This window comes from Mus caroli, unplaced genomic scaffold (assembly GCF_978045245.1).
Source record: "Mus caroli unplaced genomic scaffold, Mus_caroli_1 scaffold_2, whole genome shotgun sequence".
Taxonomy (NCBI): Eukaryota; Metazoa; Chordata; class Mammalia; order Rodentia; family Muridae; genus Mus; species Mus caroli.
Genome location: NW_028227257.1, coordinates 141745956 through 141766205, shown reverse-complemented (window position 1 = coordinate 141766205; position 20250 = coordinate 141745956). Strand labels below are relative to the sequence as shown.

At 40.1% G+C, this 20250-nt stretch overlaps 1 protein-coding gene and 2 pseudogenes across 5 annotated transcripts in view; 1 reads left to right on the top strand and 2 right to left on the bottom strand.

Annotated features, from left to right (window-relative positions):
• The window catches only part of Scai (suppressor of cancer cell invasion), a 120202-nt gene that overhangs the window by 85160 nt on the left and 14792 nt on the right, over positions 1-20250 (bottom strand). For 3 of the 5 annotated variants that reach the window (XR_003835591.2, XM_021149052.3, XM_029472852.2), the window contains exon 3: positions 1373-1468. The exons of the other annotated variants lie outside the window; for them this stretch is intronic. Coding sequence is in view for 2 of the 3 variants with exons in the window: in XM_021149052.3 (XP_021004711.1) it covers positions 1373-1468 (96 nt within the window). In the remaining variant the exon portion in view is untranslated. The remainder of the gene's footprint in view (positions 1-1372; positions 1469-20250) is intronic. 5 annotated transcript variants of the gene reach the window in all.
• On the top strand, positions 5019-5756 carry LOC110283657 (developmental pluripotency-associated protein 4 pseudogene; annotated as a pseudogene).
• LOC110289301 (large ribosomal subunit protein mL40-like) lies at positions 12289-13039 on the bottom strand (annotated as a pseudogene).

The following is a 20250-nucleotide window of genomic DNA, read 5'->3' as shown; positions in this document are numbered from 1 at the left end:
AAGTAAATCTATGAGCTAATATTTATTCATAAATCTCTGGAACAGGAGTTGTGGAAGTCAACTTGCTCATGGCGTTGCACAAAAGTGAAGATTTGTCTATGTCATAATTCAGTGGAAGAACATTAGCATCATACTTGAAGCTGGCTTGAACATTATTAATTACTATGTATAATAAAACTTGAAATTAAAGTTAGAGAAGCCAGTTTAAAAAAAATTCCCTTAAAAAAACTAAAACAAAAACTACTAACAGTAAGCCAGCCCCAACTAAATGTTTTGTTTCCTTTTCTTAAGAGTTGCTTTGTCATGGAGTCTCTTCACAGTAATAAAGTTCAAACTAAGACAAACACTCATTATAAAAAAGTTGCCTTTCATACACAGTCATGACTTTTTTATTTCCTTTTTTTTTTTTTTTTTGATACAGGATCTTGCTTTGTATTTCAGGTTGGCTTTGAACTCACTGTGTAGTCAGACTGGCCTTAAACTAGCAATGTCTAGCCTTGGCCTTCCAAGGGTTGGGATTATAGGCACATGACATAATTCCTGGTTATGCTCAAGGCTTTAAATATCAACTATATATACTAACAACAATCTCTAAGATTTTAAGCTGCACATTAGGTTTTTTGCCCTACTTTTATCTTTTCTCCAACTTCCTACTTGATATCTCTGTGAGTATGGCCAACTGGCACTGACAACTGACTGAATTGAAAACTGAATCCCGAGCCGGGCGGTGGTGGCGCACGCCTTTAATCCCAGCACTTGGGAGGCAGAGGCAGGCGGATTTCTGAGTTCGAGGCCAGCCTGGTCTACAAAGTGAGTTCCAGGACAGCCAGGACTATACAGAGAAACCCTGTCTCGAAAAACCAAAAAAAAAAAAAAAAAAAAAAAAAAAAAAAAGAAAACTGAATCCCAACCAGTCCCTCTAAAAAACTTGACCTATTCACAATCTTGTTCATTTTTAAGGACTGCACATATTCACACTGCTCAGCTACAGTGTACTTACAAAACAACAAACAAAGTGATCTCTTAAAAACATGACAGATTTCATCATATCTCCTGTAGTTCTATTCTCTTTGCATGGATTTTAAGGTCTCACATGACCTGACCATCAGCCCTATGTCCAGGACTCTCCTGCCATTCTTCACTCTACCATCCTACTGTTCTAGCTGACTCCAGCCACACAGCCTCCTTGCTGTTCTCAAACATACCAACATACCACACATAGCTGCCTTGGCACTTACTGAAATCTCAGCTTGAAATGTTCTTCTCCTAAAGACCCGCATGTCTAGTTCATAATTTCATTTAACATCCAATCAGACCACCTTGTCAGAGAAGAACCCTAACTACTTAACACATTAGGAATTCACTTATTTACCATCTATCTCCAGATATAACAAAAACTCCAGGAGGAGAGAGACGTCGTTTTAAAATTTCTTCATCTCCAGTGTCAGACAGTAGTTGCTTAAGAAATCTGGGTGAAAAAAAATAAGTATATTTAGCTTTCTAATTTATAAAATGAGTAAATAAAATGTATTCATTACTTCTAAATAAATTTGTGACAAATATAGAATGTGCCACTTCAATCTCCTTCAAGAAAGGGCAAATTCAGAGCCTGTGGGGCCGGGTCACCTAGCAAAGTGGCCTTGCCACAGGGTCAGGCTGTTCCCATGGCAGCCTAAACCCAATGAGCGGCAGAAACGATGATGCTGTATCCTCCATTTTCCCTAGCTTTCTTTGTGGGTCCCAATCACAAATCAGACATTATTTACACTCCCTAGTAAGAATTCCCTGTTAGCTGCTTCTTGGGGCAACTTTTGTAGCAAATCTGGGTAGACAAAAACTGAAGAATATACACAATCAAACATTCCACTCCAGCTTGATGCAGAGCAACTGTGCAAGGATAGCAGCTCTAGGGCTCTCCATGCAGTCGGTGATGGCTATTGTCAGAACAGCACCATAGCTCAGCTTCTCCTGCCAAATCCTACTTCATTCCTATCACTCCTACAGTGGTTGGACCTATGGCCACTCTTTAATATCTCACACACGAAATTCTGTCTCAAAATCTGCTTCCTAGAGACCCAACCCATGACACAATTAAATGTGTGCTTGTGAAAACTAAAAACAAAATGAATATCCTTGTAAAATACAAAGTGAGGATGTCTACAGATGGTTCATGATACATGTTCTTTCCTTCTATAGAAACCGTTGTATAACAATCCATTTTAGCTGGGCACAAGACCAAGCAGAATCAAACTATTTTCCCTTGCAATCAGAGGTAGCCATGAAACTACATCACAGTCAATGGGGCTTGAAGTCATATATGTAATTTCTAGGACTGGTTCTTATCAGAATTAATGTGTCCTTTCTCTGCCTTTTCCTTATTCTTCTAACAGGAATATGAACATCATTTTGAGTATTGTGGACCATGTAGATCTGGGCAATACCACAACACAGACAGGATATTCTCAAAATAAGGATTGCAACCTAAAATGGGAGCACAGAAATCAGCCTAAATTTCTGTGGGACTACCATAATAGCTAGCCCTGGATGGCTTAAACTCAATTTGTTTATTTGAAAAGAACTAAGTCCCTAGCTTCAAATCTTCAACATTTGGTGTCAGCCACAACTGCTGCCAGGGACCTGTCCACATCCCCCACCCCCCAACCCCAAGCTCCTACACCCAATACCTGCAAGTCTCTGTAAGGTGACTTCATGCAGGGTACAGACACTTCCTGACCTACCCTTACATGCATGGGAGGTCCCAAGGACACAAGAACCAGTCTACTTTATGGTCATTGGCTTGGTTTAACTCTAGCTGTCCACCTGGCTTTTCTTAATGTTATTCCTCTGTTTGGGGCCAAGCCTTGCTCTCCTCCCAGTCCCGCTTTCTTACTTTATTTAGTTCTTTCTTGCAAGTCATTTTCATATGAATCTTTATCTCAAGAACTGATTCGGCTCAGTCTGAGGACAGTGACTAGGGTTCTTCACAGTCAACAACTGTATGACATTCCAACCCTTTTTCTTTGCATATCAAGCATGATATTTTCTTAAATGAAAATGAAATTGTACAATATAAATTATGCAACTTGTATTTGTCATTTAAAGTATGTCTTGGGTCATATTTGTTGACAACTGTTTCATGTGTGTATGTGTAGAGATACATATATATATTAAATGTAGATATAAAGTATCATTCTTCTAGGTCCGTAAATACTTGAATGTTTAAAGGTCTGAAATATATTAATATATGTATATTTAATCATCACATTAGCATATTTAGGCATTTTAGACTGAGATATATATGATTTTTATCAAAAATGTTTTTCCTTTGAATCATGTGATTCAATGAGGAAGAAAATAATTGATGCTGAACATGGTAGTAGCCTACAGAGAAACCCTGTCTCAGAAAAAAAATGTATAAAAGTCTTTCCCAAAGTATGTTTATAAGGAATTCCTTTTGTTTTTGTCTTGAAATACAACTATATTTTATTATAGAAGTCTATAAGTACTTTGTGAATGTCTAAGAATTAATATAACTGTCAATAAACATCAGAAATTTCAAGTGAAGCAGGGGCTTGTGACAGGGCCTTACTATTAAATTAATCACATGGGTCCTCAAGCCCTGTATCCTCTTGCCTCTGTCTCTGAATGGTGGAATTACAGGCCTGTGGCATCATCAGCAGAAATGTCATTACTCCCACATCAACCCTACCGGTGTACAGTCAGCACTGTAGTGTGCTTATAGTTCTAGATACTCAGGAGGCCAAGGCAAGAAGATGGCTTGAGCCTAAGAGTTTGAGACCCATTTCAAAAACGGATTAGCAAACAAGAATACAGACATATTTAGAACATAATTTAAAGTACAATAATAAAATGACCTTTTATTGGAGGAGAGATCTAGTAGTAGATAATGGGATTATTAATAAAGCAGTATAACATGTCCACATTGATGCAGAAAATTAAACAGACAACCTTCAATCATCATGAATGCCATGACTTCTTTTTTTTCCCCTCACAAGCTAGATTTGGTGTAATATTTTACAACAGCCATGGGTCCCTCCAAGTGTACTCCTTGGTTGGTGGTTTAGACCCTGGGAGCTCTGGTTGGTTGATATTGTTGTTCTTCCTATGGAGTTGCAAACCCCTTCAGCTCCTTCAGTCCTTTCTCTAACTCCTCCATTGGGGATCCCATGATCAGTTCAATGGTTAGCTGCAAGCATCTACCTCTGTATATGTCAGGCTCTGGCAGAGCCTCTCAGGAGACAGCTAGCTATATCAGGCTCCATATGTAGCAGAGGATGGCCTTGATGGGCATCAATGGGAGAAGAAGCCCTTAGTTCTGTGAAGGCTCGATGCCCCAGTGTAGGGGAATGTGAGGGCAGGGAGGCAGAAGGTGGTGGGTGGTGGGGGTACACCCTCGTAGAAGCAGGAGGAGGGGGACTAGGATAAGGGGTTTATTGTGTGTGTGTGTGTGTGTGTGTGGGGAATTGGGAAAGGAGATAACACTTGAAATGTAAGTAAATAAAATATCCAATAAAAAATAGACACACACACACAAAGTTAATAGATTCAATTTGGCTAATAAGATTTGCACTTGGGCTAACAATTTAAAAATAAATAAATACACATGAGTGCAGAAAAAAATTTACAACAGCAGAAAACAAACCCAAGTACTAAACACTACAACCCAGGGAAGAGGACGTGCAGAGGCTACAGGCACAAACTAAGTCTTTACAGTTGACTGCTGAACTGGCTATGACCTTGCTGTGTTAGTGACAGGACTAGCAACTGTTGTATCTGGAGATGTTATACTCCTGCACCAGGACCTACTTGCAGCAAAAGACATCGGACACGTTTTATCTTCACACAAGAGGCTACTCCTAGTGTTCAGTGATCACAATGAGCAGAGGTGGAACTTCGGGTGGCCTCACTGGCTTTTCCCAAACTGCCTGAGCATCTGAGGCCAGAGCTCATTTGGAAGCTGGAAGAACTTTCTTTCGCAGGTTTCATCTAATCTCAAGATGGAGACTGCTGGAAGCAAGAAGGGGAACACAGAAGAACAGAGGGAAGAAGTGGAATATCAGATGCCTAGTCAATCAAGCACATCTTCTGCCAACACTAAAGCAACTGGGAAAAAACAAAAAAGTCCAAGAAAGATAACGGTTGTAAACCAAAGGAGAAAAAAAGCACAAGATACTGAGACACCAGGGCACACTTGCAGGAAGCCTGAGTTGAAGAATGTTACTGACTCAGCCAAAGAGGCCAGGCTGAAGATATCTCAAAAAAAAAAAAAAAAAAAAGAAGACTGAACTGAGGGTAGAGTCTCAGGTAACAGTTCCCCTGGAAATCATCACTGTACCAGAGTTGCAGATACTGCCCTCACTGATCCTCTTCTGCTCTATGAGGAAGTTAGCACCACCATTGTGACATCTGCTTCTGAGGCAGTGCTGACTTCTTGGGCCAGAATTGCAGCCAATGCTAAGAAGTCTGAGACAGTGCTGTCCAATGCAACAATGAAGACCTATGGGGAAATATGGTGTGTGGTTCATGGGACAAACCTTCCTGGGAACTCAAGTGGTCGGGTTTGGCTTCGGTTCCATGCTGGACAAGCCTGGGTACCTGAGAAGAAAGGGAAAGCGACTGCCCTCTTTCCTGCTTCCGGCCTGCACATTTCCACCCCCATACCTGGAGGACACAACATATTGTGCCCCGAGTGTGTTCATTAGAACAAGGTCTTAACTATGAGCCTCGAAGGATAAAGGACCGATCTCTTAAGTTTGAGCTAGCTGCTGACATCACTCACTTTTGTGGCGTGATCAACAGGGAGCGCAGCTGAAACTGAGAATGACAGAAATCCACATCTATGCCTTTGAAGGTGCCTTTCTCACCCAGAAATTCTGGGATATTATAAGACTTCTTTAATCATATTAGAAAAGTTCAATGCTACATAGCAAACAGTTTGAAGGACCAATAACCTGGAATATTATAGTTTTTGAAATTCCTAAGATGAGGCAGCAAGATACAGACACAATGCTGGTAAACTGAGAAATAGGCAGGTCAGATGTGGGGGAGAATTACTTTGGTGGTGTTTTTCCTATTAGTGCACTGCCGAAGGAATGTATCCAATCTAGTTATTAAATGTTCACTGTCTGTGGTAATTGCTATTATGCTGAAAGCAATTACTCAGTCTGGAACTGGAGATACAAAGGGCTGGTTGTCGTTTTAGCAGAAGTTAGATAATTCCTGGGTTTGTAGGGATGTGCCCTATTCCTTAATCAGCAAGCACATTTACAACATCAAAACACTCCTCCTGTTTCCAATTCATCCTAAAAACACAAAAACAAAGACTGGAGAGATAGCTTAGCAGTTAAGAACACTTGCTGCTTGTACTGGCTAATTTTTATGTCAACTTGACACAAGCTAGAGTCACTTTGGAAAAGGGAACCTCAATTGAGAAAATGCTTCCATCGGATTGACCTGTGGGCAAGCCTGTGATATATTTTCCTAATTACTGATTGATGTTCAGGGCTTAGCCATTGAGGGTGTGGCACCCCAGGGCTGGTGGTCCTGGGTTCTATAAAAAAGGAAGTTGAGCAAGTCATGGGGGGAACAAGCCAGTAAGCAGCACTGCTCTATGGCCTCTGCATCAGTTTCTGCCCTGACTTCTCTTTGGTGATGGAGTGTGATGCAGAAGTATAAGATTAAATAAACCCTTTATTCCCAAGTTATTAATCACCATGAAACAATAGAAACCCAAATGAAGATACTGCCCTAGCAGAAGTCCTGAGTTTGTTTCCCAGGACCCACTTGGCAGTTCACAACTGCCTTTAACTCTAGTCCCAGGGAATCTCACATCTTTTGGCCGCCTTGGGCACTGCACAAATGTGTTGCATAGACATACATATTGTAGGTAAAACACTCACAGTCGTTAAAAACAACAAAACTTCGGAAAATTAAGATGAAAAATAATACTGTTGGAACGTGGTCCAAGAATGGGGTCCAGTGAGGAAATACCTGAGTGCTTGTGAGAAAATGTCAAGAATCTTGTGACCTTGGTGTCCTTAAAAACAGAGACTCGCTCTTAGATCATGGTTTTGCGCCCCTCCAGGTGTAATGGAGAGGAGTGAGTTTACTTCAGACTATGCATTACAGCTGGCTATTGCTAGTTGTTTATAGGCCTCTGCAGAAAAACATGTTTTTGTCAGATGTAGCTTGTCCCTATGATTGTATGCTTTACTAATATGACTCCTCTCAACTCTTGGAGTATAAACTGGCCGATACTCTGAATAATATTGTCTACTGCATAAGACTTGAGTCCATCTTGTTTATAGGCTCCATTCTTCCAGAGCCTCTTCTAGAAGCTCTTATCTACACTGCCTCCAGAGCAGTGATAAATACACATTCCCATGTGGAAAAAACAGAGAAAACATATGCAGATAGTCCCCAAATTACAACGTGATCTGTACAGAATTTGGTTAAGAAAAGCTTTTGCTTCAACAAATACAAATAAATAAAATGTAAGCATTATCATTAGTACCTTGGCTTAGGTTGAACACTCCAAACTTAGGTGCAAGTAATGAATATGGAGAAATCACATGTCTGTTAACAAGGCATGTTAAAATCTTTTGTGTGTGTATGTGTTATTTCTGAGAAACGATTGTATTTTGTAACCCAGGCTAGTCTGAAGCCTATAATTCTCCTATGTACTGGGACTGTCAGAATATATGTGAAATCTGGGACATTGAATTTTCTTAAATGGATTCATATAATATGTGCCATTTTGTGCCTCACTTATTTTACTTAGTAAGATGTCTTTAAAGTTTACTTATTGTTACATGTGTCAGCATTTAGTTTCCTTTTACAACAGAGGAGAATATGATTGTATGTGTATACTAATGGGTGTATAGGGTCATTCATGGATGGGCATTTCAGTTATTTCATCCTGCTGGCTGTTGTGACTAGTGCTGCTGTATACACTGATGCATAACATATCTGAATCCTAGGGTTCTACTTTTTGGCCATGAGGGAACTCCATTATTCTACACAGAGGAAGCAGCAAGAGTACAGGCCATGAGTCAACCTGTCTGGTGTGTCTAAGCAACAGCAAGAAGGTAGTTAAAGAGAAGCAGGACACCTAGATTGGTAAGAAGGAAGTAGGTGGTAGGAGAACTGGTTTTGTGTAGTAAGGGAACTGAAGAGCCATAGGGGGTTATATAAACAGTGGGCTGATCTATATCTACACCCCCAATTCATTGAACCCCAGCCTTTTCACCATCTGATATAAATTACCTTTTTAATGAATTGAGAAGAGTATGAGACAGGGGTAATAAGCCTGATGATCGAATTCTATGGCTTTCTTTTCTCAGTTCTTGTCCCTGCACTGATAGCTTTCTCTCAGGCCGTTTCCCTGCTGCTACACTGAATATAGGTATCCTTTGGCAATGAATTTCAGCCCTCTTCCACTTAACTTTCATGACTCCAAACACCCTTAGATGTATTATCATAACCTAAGATCCAAATTAAAATTTTATTTCTTTATCTAAGCTGACATTTTTTTTTCAGAGTTTGTAGTTTCATTTCTTTCTTTCTTTTTTTTTTTTTTGTTATTTTTGAGACAAGTTCTTAATATATAGCTCTACCTGGTCTGGTCTGGAACTTAAAGAGATCTACCTGTCTCTGCCTTTTGAGTGCTGTAATTACACAAGTGTGTCACCATGCCAGGCAGGCAAAAAAAAATTAAATAAGAGGAACCAGAAGGCATAACAATCAGCAATAATAACAACTATCACCATTTAAAAATGGGTCTGGACTCTAAGCACTGAAGAAAAGCACTTCAAATATGTTTCAATACTTGATGGTCTTCTTAATAATCCCAAGAAGTACGCTTTACCAGTTCAGCAATGTAAGTGAAGTTAATACTTTCAGAAGTAACTTTCTTATACTGCAAGTAATTCATAAAATTAGGTTTTACCACAAAGCCAAATTCTTCTGGGACAAAGCAGTACTATATCATTTTTCAATTACTCTCAAATCTCAATCTTTCCAAGTCTTCTTCGGGTTCACAAACTTAGAAGACAATTCAAGGTCAACATTAACTGGAACTCTTGGTCTCTGTGTTAAAGAACATTTATTTTTCTTAGAATCTTAAAGCTGGACAGAAGCCAGTTGGCTCTAGGGCTGCAGGCACATCTCTATAATCCAATCTAGACAGATGGGTATTTTCTATTTTTAATGACATCCAGGAAAGAAAATTCTTGTCTACTAAATTTAGATTGTGAGCCAAAGGAAGGAAGCATATCTAATTTTAATCTGCATTATAGCTACACCTTCACATGCATCCTGAACATTATTGTCACAACTAAAATTACACTTACTAACTACAATCCAAAAATAAAGCTGGTCACTAGAAAGGAGTTCCCCTGGACTCTCCAACTGACAAGAGAACACAATAGTTCTCGTCCAAAGCACAATAGAGCTCACCTGGAAACAACTGTTCCTGCTACCGAAAAACTCACTTCCCACAAATAAAAGACAGTGCCCAGTATAGTGTAACCAGACTTAAAAATTAATACCAAGCCAGGCATATTATTTTTCTAATGTGATGTAGATGTTTAATCCCAAGCACTTGGGAGGCAAGTGGATCTTTCTGAGTTCCAGGCCAGCCTAGTCTACATAGCTAGTTCCAGGCTGGCCAGAGCTATACAGTGAGACCCTAGTCTTAGTCTTCTATTGTGCTAAAACACCCTGATAACAGCAGCTTGGAGAGGGCAGGGTTTACTTTGCTAATACATCCTTATTACAGTCCATCACTGAGGGAAGCCAGGGTTTGGAACTCTAGGCAGAAGGTGATGTGATAAGAGAGACCATGAAGGAGTACTTACTGGCTTGCTCCCCATGGCTTGACCAGTCTGCTTTCATTAGCATTCAGGACCAACAGTCCAGTGGGGGAACTGCTAGATCCTCCCAAATTGACCATCAATCAAGAAAATGCACCACAGGCTTGCCCACAGGCCAATGTGGTGTGGACATTTTACAACTGAAGTGTTCTGTCTTCAAAAACGAGTCTTGGCAGCTGGGTGGTGGTGATACATACCTTTAATCTCAGCACTCAGGAAGTGGAGGCAGGCTGATCTTTGAGTTCAAGGCCAGCCTGGTCTACAGAGTGGGTTCCAGGACAGCTACGGTTACACGAGAAACCCTGTCTCAAAAAAACCAACACAAAACAACAAAACAAAAAACCCCAAACAAAACAACAACGCCCCCCCCCACACACACACCATGACTTTAGCTGTGTCAAGATGACATAAAAACTAGCAGAGATACTGTCTCAAAAACAAAACAATGAACAAATGTTAACTCTAAATCTTAATAATAAAGCTAATATATGTGCCATAAATTAACACTTTGATGGCCAGTCTTTATTCTTGTTTCTATTTTTAATTAGCTTTAATTAAAATACTTAATTAGACATTTCCCAGGATAATCAAATGCACTTATTTTGATAAGTTTGTGAAATAGTTAACACCATGGGCTTTCAGTGTTCTCTGAGCATCTAGGAAAGGTTTCAGTAACGAGAGGCTTCAGTAACTGTAGATGCTGGCAAATTGGGAAGCCTATTCTAAATATTTAAGAAAAATTCACCCTTATACTTTTGTTGCTCTAGAACTACTTCTGGTATGAAAATCTCTTTAGTCAGGGTTCTCTAGAGGGACAGAACTGGTAGAATGAATATGAATACATACATACATACACACACACACACACACGCACAGTGTTCTAAAAAATTAAATATATAAATAGAGGCAATATGCTTGGAGAAATTGGCCAGGCAAGATCAACAATGAATCCACTTACTGAGGCACATGAGTCAGACTCATGGGGCAGAAAGGAGAATGGCAACAGTTTTGCTGGGAGTACAGAGGAATGAGTGTTTCATGATATAGCCCAGGTTAGCTCTCAGTCTCCCAAGTAGCTGGAACTACAGTCATGTGTCATAGTTGGCAGAAGTTCTTTAATAGGTAGTTTTTCATTTCATAATGGAAAGTTCTAGAGATACACAGATGGTAGCAATGTATTCTAAATATGCTTTCAGTATATTATATACTATACCACTCACTCAGAAATGGTCAAGTGAGTAAAATCTGTCTTTAGCCACAATAAAAAGTTTTTTGTTTTTGTTTTTTTTTTTTTTTGGCATGAGATGCTGGAAGTCAAAGTCAGAGGCTTGAACATACTAGACCATTTCCCACTAATTTGTACTACCAGCCCGCAATAATTTAAGTTTGTAGTGAGACAAAAATTTGTCCTGGCTTGTTTGCACTATAGAACTTAAGAAGCCAAAGCCTTTCTGAAGTTGCACCTCAAGTCACTAGGAAAAATGGCACTACATTGTCACTGGGCCAAACCCTCTTCACTAAGATTCACATGTTGAAGTCCTAACCCTCAGCACCCCAGAGTATGGAAGTAGTATGGGTGTTTAAGGAGGTAATTAGGCTACAGTGAGACCGTTAAGTTTGTTGTACACTAACATGAATGTACCGTAAGATGAGAAAACAAAGGCTGATAAGCAGCCTCTCTGGACCTGAAAACCAAGAGAGGGATAGCTCTGGAGAAGCATGCCAAGACCTCAGCTTGGGGAGTGCTAGAAAGCCTGCTGGTTTGTGTAAGGTGCCCACGCTATGCTATTTTATTATGGCAGAATATTCACAACTTCAGAATTTTGGTTTTGTTTCAGAGACAGGGTCTCAAACTGTACCTTAGGGGGATAGCCTTAAAACTCCTGGCAGTCTTTTTGCTTCAGTCTTTCAGGCACTGGGATTACAGGAATTGTTTCAGATTAATCATAGCAAATGCCTGTCTCATCTTCTTCTGGAGGCCAGAGCAGACTTCACTAATGTTTCTGACTTGTTCCACTCTTGAAAGTTGTCATCTTGACAACCCAATGGGAAATTTTGCAGCTGCCCCCAGCCAAGGTCCAGATTCCTCTGTCACACTTAGCCAGCATGCTTTTCACCTTTGGGTTGTTACATGCCTTCTGCAAACAGTTTAGAATACAACTGAAATCTTTAGTTTCCAGTCACAGCCCCACTGTATGGTTCTTGTCTGTCACTGGTTTACCAGCATCTGAAAACCCCAGTCAAACTTAGGTGACTTCATATTGATAAATAAACAACAGATGCTTTTGATTACCCTTTATTTGTTCCTAGGATGACTCGTCTGTGCAAAGTAGACTTTAGGTTGCTAGTCCAGACTCCTAGGGCCAGCATGTTCTGAGGACAGCAGTTTTCAGTTCTATTTTCTGAATTCTACTTGAGTGTACACCTTGGTGATATCATTGTACCTGCCTTCAGGGGCCTGGTCGTTAGAGATAGGTGGTGTGTAATGTGGCCCTTCTTTCTCAAAGGGGAATAGGCTGGTGTCAGGCTTTGGAGCTCTGTAGAGTCAAGTTTCAGCTCTTCCAGGGCTTCCTGTCCAGCACAGCTTTGATGGAATCCCTTTCCAGCTCCTGCTGCTTATACAGTGCCTACCTCTTCAGAGAAGAGCTCTGTTCACTCTTCTCTAATACTCCTCCTAAGGTCGCTGTCTTGATTTATCCAAGAACCTCACAGGGGTAATAAAATCTTCAATAGGAATCAGTTCTTGGGTGGCTTTCCCAGTTTTCAGGCGATCCTTTGCTGCTTGTTCCTTTCTGGGGTCTACCTTCTTCTTTCATAGAGGTTCTGCTCTCATAAGAATAAACTCCCAGCAGGACGTGGTGCAAGCCTTTAATCCCAGCACTTGGGAGGCAGAGGTAGGTGAATTTCTGAGTTCGAGGCCAGCCTGGTCTACAAAGTGAGTTCCAGGACAGCCAGGGCTACACAGAGAAACCCTGTCTCAAAAAACAAAACAAAACAAAACAAAACAAAACAAAACAAAACAAAAAGAACGAGCTCCCAAAAGGCAGTAAGGAAGCTCTCTGGTGGGTGTGTCTGTCCTGTGTCTGGCAGGTTCCAGCAATACAGCTGAGAGGCAGCAGAGCCCGTGCAGCACACAGCATCACAGCGGTAGCCTTTGCTTTTCACTCCACCCGCAGGCAGGCAGCTTCCTGGAGCGCAGCCCTTGGAGGTCAGACCTGAGGTACTTGGGTAGTTTCTGACAGGCCTCTGCCCAGAACTCGAAACTCACCAGTCTGGGATTCAGAGAGGTGGGCCAGCTTTGTTTTTAAAAATGGTTTGTTTTGAAGTGTGTGTGTGTGTACACACATATGAGTGCAGGTACTGACAGAGATCAGAATTTGACATAGGAATTATGAGGCTAAAATTATAGGAGTTTATGAGGTGTCTCATGCCTGGGAAGGAACCAAACTTCTGGGCTTCTGCAAGGGCAGTATGGCCGCTAAACCAATGAGCCTCCTCTCCAGCCCTTAGCTCAGGCTTTAAAATCCAAGTAACTTAATAACCTCCCAAAAGATTTTACTTTAATTCTAGCTGTCAGATCTCAGCAACTAAAGAAAACAAATGAAACCCACAAATTCTGAAAAGCAGAAAAATTTAATAGTGTATTTAACTGAGGGAGGAAATCTAAGAGCATTTTCTTCTGTAAGCTACTAGTTACGGATGACACAAAAGTTAAATTATTCCTAAATAAAACATTTCCAAATTCACAGGGTGTGGTGGCACACGCCTTTAGTCTCAGCACTTTGAACACTGAGGCATGTGGATCTTTGATTTCCAGGACAGTCAGAGCTACATGGAGAGACCCTGGCTCAATAAAACCAAACCAAACCAACCAACCAACCAACCAACCAACGATTCAAACTAACCACTAAGCTTACATTTCCTCAATGTTAGGAAGGCTTCTGAAACATGGTGGCTTCTAAGAGCATGAACTCCAGTCATATTATGTTGAATTAAACTCACCAGTTTATAATTCTGAAAAATATTGCAAAGTAATCTCCTAAACAGAAGCACTGACATTAAAGTCTGGTAAAGACGAGCAATAAATTCAAGTTATCAAAGTTAAATTCATATATACTACAACGGTTCTGTTGGTATAATTCCAAAAATCTGAATCATAATTCACCTAGTTTTGTAAATTCTATTTTGTATTATTTATTTATATTTTTTTGTTTGTGTGTGCATGCACACATATGTGAGTGCCATGGCACATATGTCAGGTTAGAGGTAAACCTGCAGGATTCAGTTCTCCTTCTCTCTGGGTCCTGAGGATTGAACTCTGGTCATCGTGTTCGGTAGCAAATGCCTTTAGCCACTGAACCATATGACCAGACTTTGATTATTTAACCCCTTTCTTCAACTCCAAGCCTGGAGCTAAAGGGCCTACTGAGCTAAATCTCCAACCTGCCAAGTTATTTAAGAGATCTGTTTTGTGGGCTAAAGAGATGGCTCAGTGGTTAAGAGCAATGGCTACACTTCCAGAGGACCTGCACCAGCACTTCCAAGGTAGCTCAAGCTGGGTGTAATTCCAGTCCCAGGAAATGTGACACCCTCTTTGGGCTTCCTTGGGCATCTGCACCCATATGTATGTGCACACTCACTCCTATCTCCCACAAACACACGAATGTACTCACACACACAGTAAATAAATAAAACCCTTTGAAAATATTTAAGACCCATAGTTTCAATTCATTAGTTTCATTTTATTTTTAATCCCAACATCTCTCCCCACTAATAATAACCCATTGCAAAAGAAGTAAATGAGAATTCAAAACTGAAAAAGGGCCAGAGACATGGCTCAACTGGTTAAGGCACTTGATACACAAACCTGAGGATCTGGATTCAAGCCCAAGAACTCACATCAAGAAGGAAGGACAGAGGTCAGGCTGTCCTCTGACCTCCACCTGTGGCACTGCTCTCCCCCCAAATAATAAAGGTTTTAATAAAACTAGAAGAACTACAAAGAACTACAGCTGAAACTAGTCTTTCCTTTAAAAACTTCAATATAAACCCAAGTATGTTTGAACTTAATTCAAGTCATCTAGTTGGCCTTAGTTAATCCAAAGTTTTTTCAGATAGAGTCTGTCCTCATAGGAAAGGACAAAGAGAATAAAAACTTTTTGTTTTGCTTAAATTACTGTCTTTTTATAGACATGTCTCCCTACATAGCCTAGGCTGGTCTCCAAATCTTAATCTTTCTGCTTCAGCCTCTTAGGTGCTGGGATTCTAGGTGTAGACTGAGAGTATACAACTTAAACATATACAGTATGGTGGTAACAACATAGTCTAAAGTACAGGACTGAAAGATGAGCTCATTACACAATATGTGACTATGTATAGGCCATTTGTCCTCATAGAAAGCACACTGGATCAAAGCTGAAAAAAAGGCAAATGCAAAGTCAACAATCCTACAATTTTCCAAGATGTAAACTGTACATAGCTTAACCAGGCAACGTGCTTAACAACCATTGAAGAAAAAAGGCAGGTCAAGTGTGGTAGCACATGCTGAAATATCAGCACTTTGGAAGAAGCAGCAGGAGGATCAAAAATTAAGTTATCCTCAGATACAGTTTAAGGCTAGCCTAGGGATGCTTTCGTAATACCCATACACTGCTTTCAGATGAGGGAGAATCAGCAGTTAAAGGCCAGCTTTGGCTACATTAGACTGTCTCAAAAAACAAAACATTAATTAACCAGTTAGACAAACAGATGCACATGGACACAGACACAGAGACACAGAGACACACAGAAGCAGATCATTCAATCCATTTCTGTGCTGGAAGATGGCACATGCCTGTAATCTTAGTTGGAAAGTAAAGACAGAAGGGTCATCTTCAGCTGCATAGCAAGCTCAGACCTTGGTTACACAGTAAGTTCAGTACAGTCTAAACTACATACTCTAAAACAGTAATAGAAAAAAAGAAAAAGAAAGAACAAGACAAGGAACACTCCACATATGGCTGAACCAAAAATGAATGAGACCAACTAAACTACAATTTCCAAATGCTACAATAACAACCAGATAGAAGTTCATTTTAATTTTAAGATTAAAAAACAATGTCCCAGTTCACTGTTCTGCCAACACATCCAGGGCTGGCATAGGAAAGAACTCCAGAAAAGCCCTAAGATATCCTGGGTTAAAAACCTGAAACTGAGTGTGTGGGAGCCCCAAAGCTAGGGGGCAAGACTCCCATATGCAATCTACACAGTGAGAAAATGCTGGAGCCCTATCTGTGCAAGTTCCTTTCAACACACTGCTCAAGAGTGGAAGAAGTGTCAGAAGACGGAACACTTGACAAGATTAGAGGAAACAGATGCTGGAGCCCACATACTGCCTCTTTCCTCCAGCCAGGTGGGGAAAGTCCTCTAATCTTTACAATGTCTTGCTTCAGTAGTAAAGAATGATACCTCCTAATGATGACAATCCTGAAGGCTATTCCAGTCTCACCTAATAAAGCTTAAAAGTATGATGCTGAGGATCAAAATATATCTAAATAATTTAGCGGGATTCCAAGGAGAGAAAATGTAAAGAAATATGTAAGATGGTGAGGCTAAGGCACTGATCTCTGAGAATCTTCTGGTTTTTTGAATGAAAGCAGCACCCATAGATTCATATATTTGAGTGCTTGGTCCTCAGTTGGAACTGTTTGGAAGGATTAGGAGATGTGGCCTTGTTGGAGGAGGTGTATGACTGGTTTCAAAAGTCAATGAAGTTTCATTCCCAATTAGCTCCATCTCCTGTTCTCAGATAAGGATGTGAGCTCCTTGTTTTTTGAGAAAATCAACAAGATAGACAAACCCTTAGCCAGACTAACTAGAGGGCACAGGGACAGTATCCTAATTAACAAAATCAGAAATGAAAAGGGAGACATAATAACAGAACCTCAGGAAATCCAAACATCATCAGATCCTACTGCAAAAGGCTGTATTCAACAAAACTGGAAAACCTGGACAAAATGGACAATTTCCTAGACAGATACCATGTACCAAAGTTAAATCAGGATCAGATCAATGATCTAAACAGTCCCATATTCCCTAAAGAAATAGAAGCAGTCATTAATAGTCTCCCAACCAAAAAAAAAAAAAAGCCCAGGAACAGATGGGTTTAGTGCAGAGTTTTATCAGACCTTCAAAGTAGACCTAATTCCAATTCTCCTCAAACTATTCCACAAAATAGAAACAGAAGGTACTCTACCCAATTCATTTTATGAAGCCACAATTACTCTGATACCTAAACCACACAAAGACCCAACAAAGAAAGAGAACTTCAGACCAATTTCCCTTATGAATATCGATGCAAAAATACTCAATAAAATTCTCGCTAACCAAATCCAAGAATAAATCAAAACAATCATCCATCCTGACCAAGTAGGCTTCATTCCAGGAATGCAGGGATGGTTTAATATACGGAAATTCATCAACATAATCCACTATATAAACAAACTCAAAGACAAAAACCACATGATCATCTCATTAGATGCTGAGAAAGCATTTGACAAAATCCAACACCCATTCATGATAAAAGTCTTGGAAAGATCAGGAATTCAAGACCCATACCTAAACAAAATAATAGCAATATACAGCAAACCAGTAGCCAACATCAAACTAAATGGAGAGAAACTTGAAGCAATCCCACTAAAACCAGGGACTAGACAAGGCTGCCCACTTTCTCCCTACCTATTCAATATAGTACTTAAAGTCCTAGCCAGAGCAATTCGCCAACAAAAGGAGACCAAGGGGATACAAATTGTAAAGGAAGAAGCTAAAATATCACTATTTGCAGATGATATGATAGTATATATAAGTGTCCCTAAAAATTCCACCAGAAAACTCCTAAACCTCATAAACAGCTTCAGTGCAGTAGCTGGACATAAAATTAACTCAAACAAGTCAATGGCCTTTCTCTACACAAAGAATAAACAGGCTGACAAAGAAATTAGGGAAACAACACCCTTCATAATAGTCACAAATAAAATACTTGATGTGACTCTAACTAAGGAAGTGAAAGATCTGTATGATAAGGACTTCAAGTTTCTAAAGAAAGAAATTGAAGATCTCAGAAGATGGAAAGATCTCCCAGGCTCATGGATTGGCAGGATTAATAAAGTAAAAATAGCTATCCTGCCGAAAGCAATCTACAGATTCAATGCAATGCCCATCAAAATTCCAACTCAATTCTTCACACAGTTAGAAAGGGCAATTTGCAAATTCATCTGGAACAACAAAAAACCTAGGATAGCAAAACCTATTCTCAACAATAAAAGAACCTCTTGGGGAATCACTATGCCTGACCTCAAGCTGTACTACAGAGCAATTGCGATAAAAACCGCATGGTACTGGTACAGTGACAGACAGTAGATCAACGGAATAGAATTAAAAACCCAGAAATGAATCCACACACCTATGGTCACTTCGTCTTTGACAAAGGAACTAAAACCATCCAGTGGAAAAAAGACAGCATTTTCAACAAATGGTGCTGGCTCAACAAATGGTGGTGGTTATCATGTAGAAGGATGCAAATTGATCCATTCTTATCTCCTTGTACAAAGCTCAAGTCTTATTGGATCAAGGAAATCCACATAAAACCAGAGACACTGAAACAACAACAACAACATCTTCTTCTTCTTCCTCTTCCTCTTCCTTCTCCTTCATTTTTTTAAAAATGAGTTGCCTTAGTCATGATGTCTTATCAGAGCAACAGAAAGTAACTATGACAAAAGTTGGTAGCAGGGAGTTGGCTATTGCCATACATATATATGTAAGTATGTATGTATGTATACACACACACACATTACAGCCTGAGGCAAAAGAGCATCAGGAGATGTAATGCAGCAGAGGTCTATGCTAAAAATGTAAGGAAAGGCATGATGGGAAATGGAATAGGAATGGTGCCCTGGGGTGGGGTGGGGAGCAGACCCCACGCAGGTAATCCTGCAACAATGAAAGAAAAAGGCCCAAGGTATTTTCTCTTCCAAAAAGCAACTACAAAGGAAAGTTTAGGTCAATGTAATTCAAAGAGGAGACAGGACTCCATCTAAAGTAGACAACTTGATAGCTTTGGAGTCATGAAGGATACAAGAGAAAAGTTTTGGAATCTTTTTCAGATGTTACAGAGAGCCTCTGAGGCCAGGCATGTGTCAAGAGCATCCAGGCCCTGAGAGGCCACTTTGTGAAGCTATGAAAGCGAAGCTTGGATTCACTGGAGACCTCAAGCAAGATGTTAGAGGTGCCAGAGCCATGAGATGTCTGTCAAGGAGAGCTGCAGGCAGAGAGTGGAACCAGAATAAGAGAGAAAAATGTATTTCAGTCAGCAAAGCTTGAAGGGCAGAACTATAAGCTCCCTGACATCAGACACAGAGCTACAGGATTTGAAATTTGTCTTGTTGTATTTCATTCTTGCTTTGGTCCAGTATTTCCTAGCTATATCTCAACTCCTCCCTTTTGGAATGGTAATGTATATTCAGTGCCATTATATGTTAAAATTATGTAATTTCTTTTAAATTTTTATTTTACAGGGGTTACAATTAAGAGATTGCCTTGAGCTGAGCGGTGGTGGCGTACGCCTTTAATTCCAGCACTTGGGAGGCAAAGGCAGGCAGATTTCTGAGTTCGAGGCCAGCCTGGTCTACAAAGTGAGTTCCAGGAGAGCCAGCAGGGCTATACAGAGAAACCCCGTCACGAAAAACCAAAAATAAATAAATAAATAAATAAATAAAAGAGATTGCCTTGAGTCTCAGAAAAAGCCGTTGGACTTTGAAACTGTTGAGACTGTGAAATACTATGGAGACTTTTAAATGCATTTTGCATGATAATATGGCTATAAGCTTATGGGGGCCAAGGAATGGAATATGATGATTTGAAGAAGACTAGCTCTCATGGGTTCATTTATCTGAATGCTTGGTCCCTGGTTGATGGAACTGTTTGGGAAGAATTTTGAGGATTGGCCAAGTTAAAGAAGTATATTACTGAGAGTGGGCTTTGAAGTTTCAGAAGCCCATGCCATTACCAGTTAGCTATTTCCTTCTTGTCGATAAGCACATAAGCTCTCAGCTACTGCTTTGGCACCATTTCTCCCTGCTGCCATGCTAGTTATAAACTCTTAACCCTGGAACCATGAGCCCCAAATAAAACACTTTTTTTTTTTTTTAATAACTTGCCATGGTCATGGTGTCTCATCATGGCAATAGAAAAGTAACTAAAACACACTCTACAAGCATCTCAAACAAAAATTACATAAGGTAGCCTAAGAAATAAAGATGAGAAAAAGCTAACAACGTAGAATTGTCATTGAAATAGTTATTATATTGCCAGGAATGCT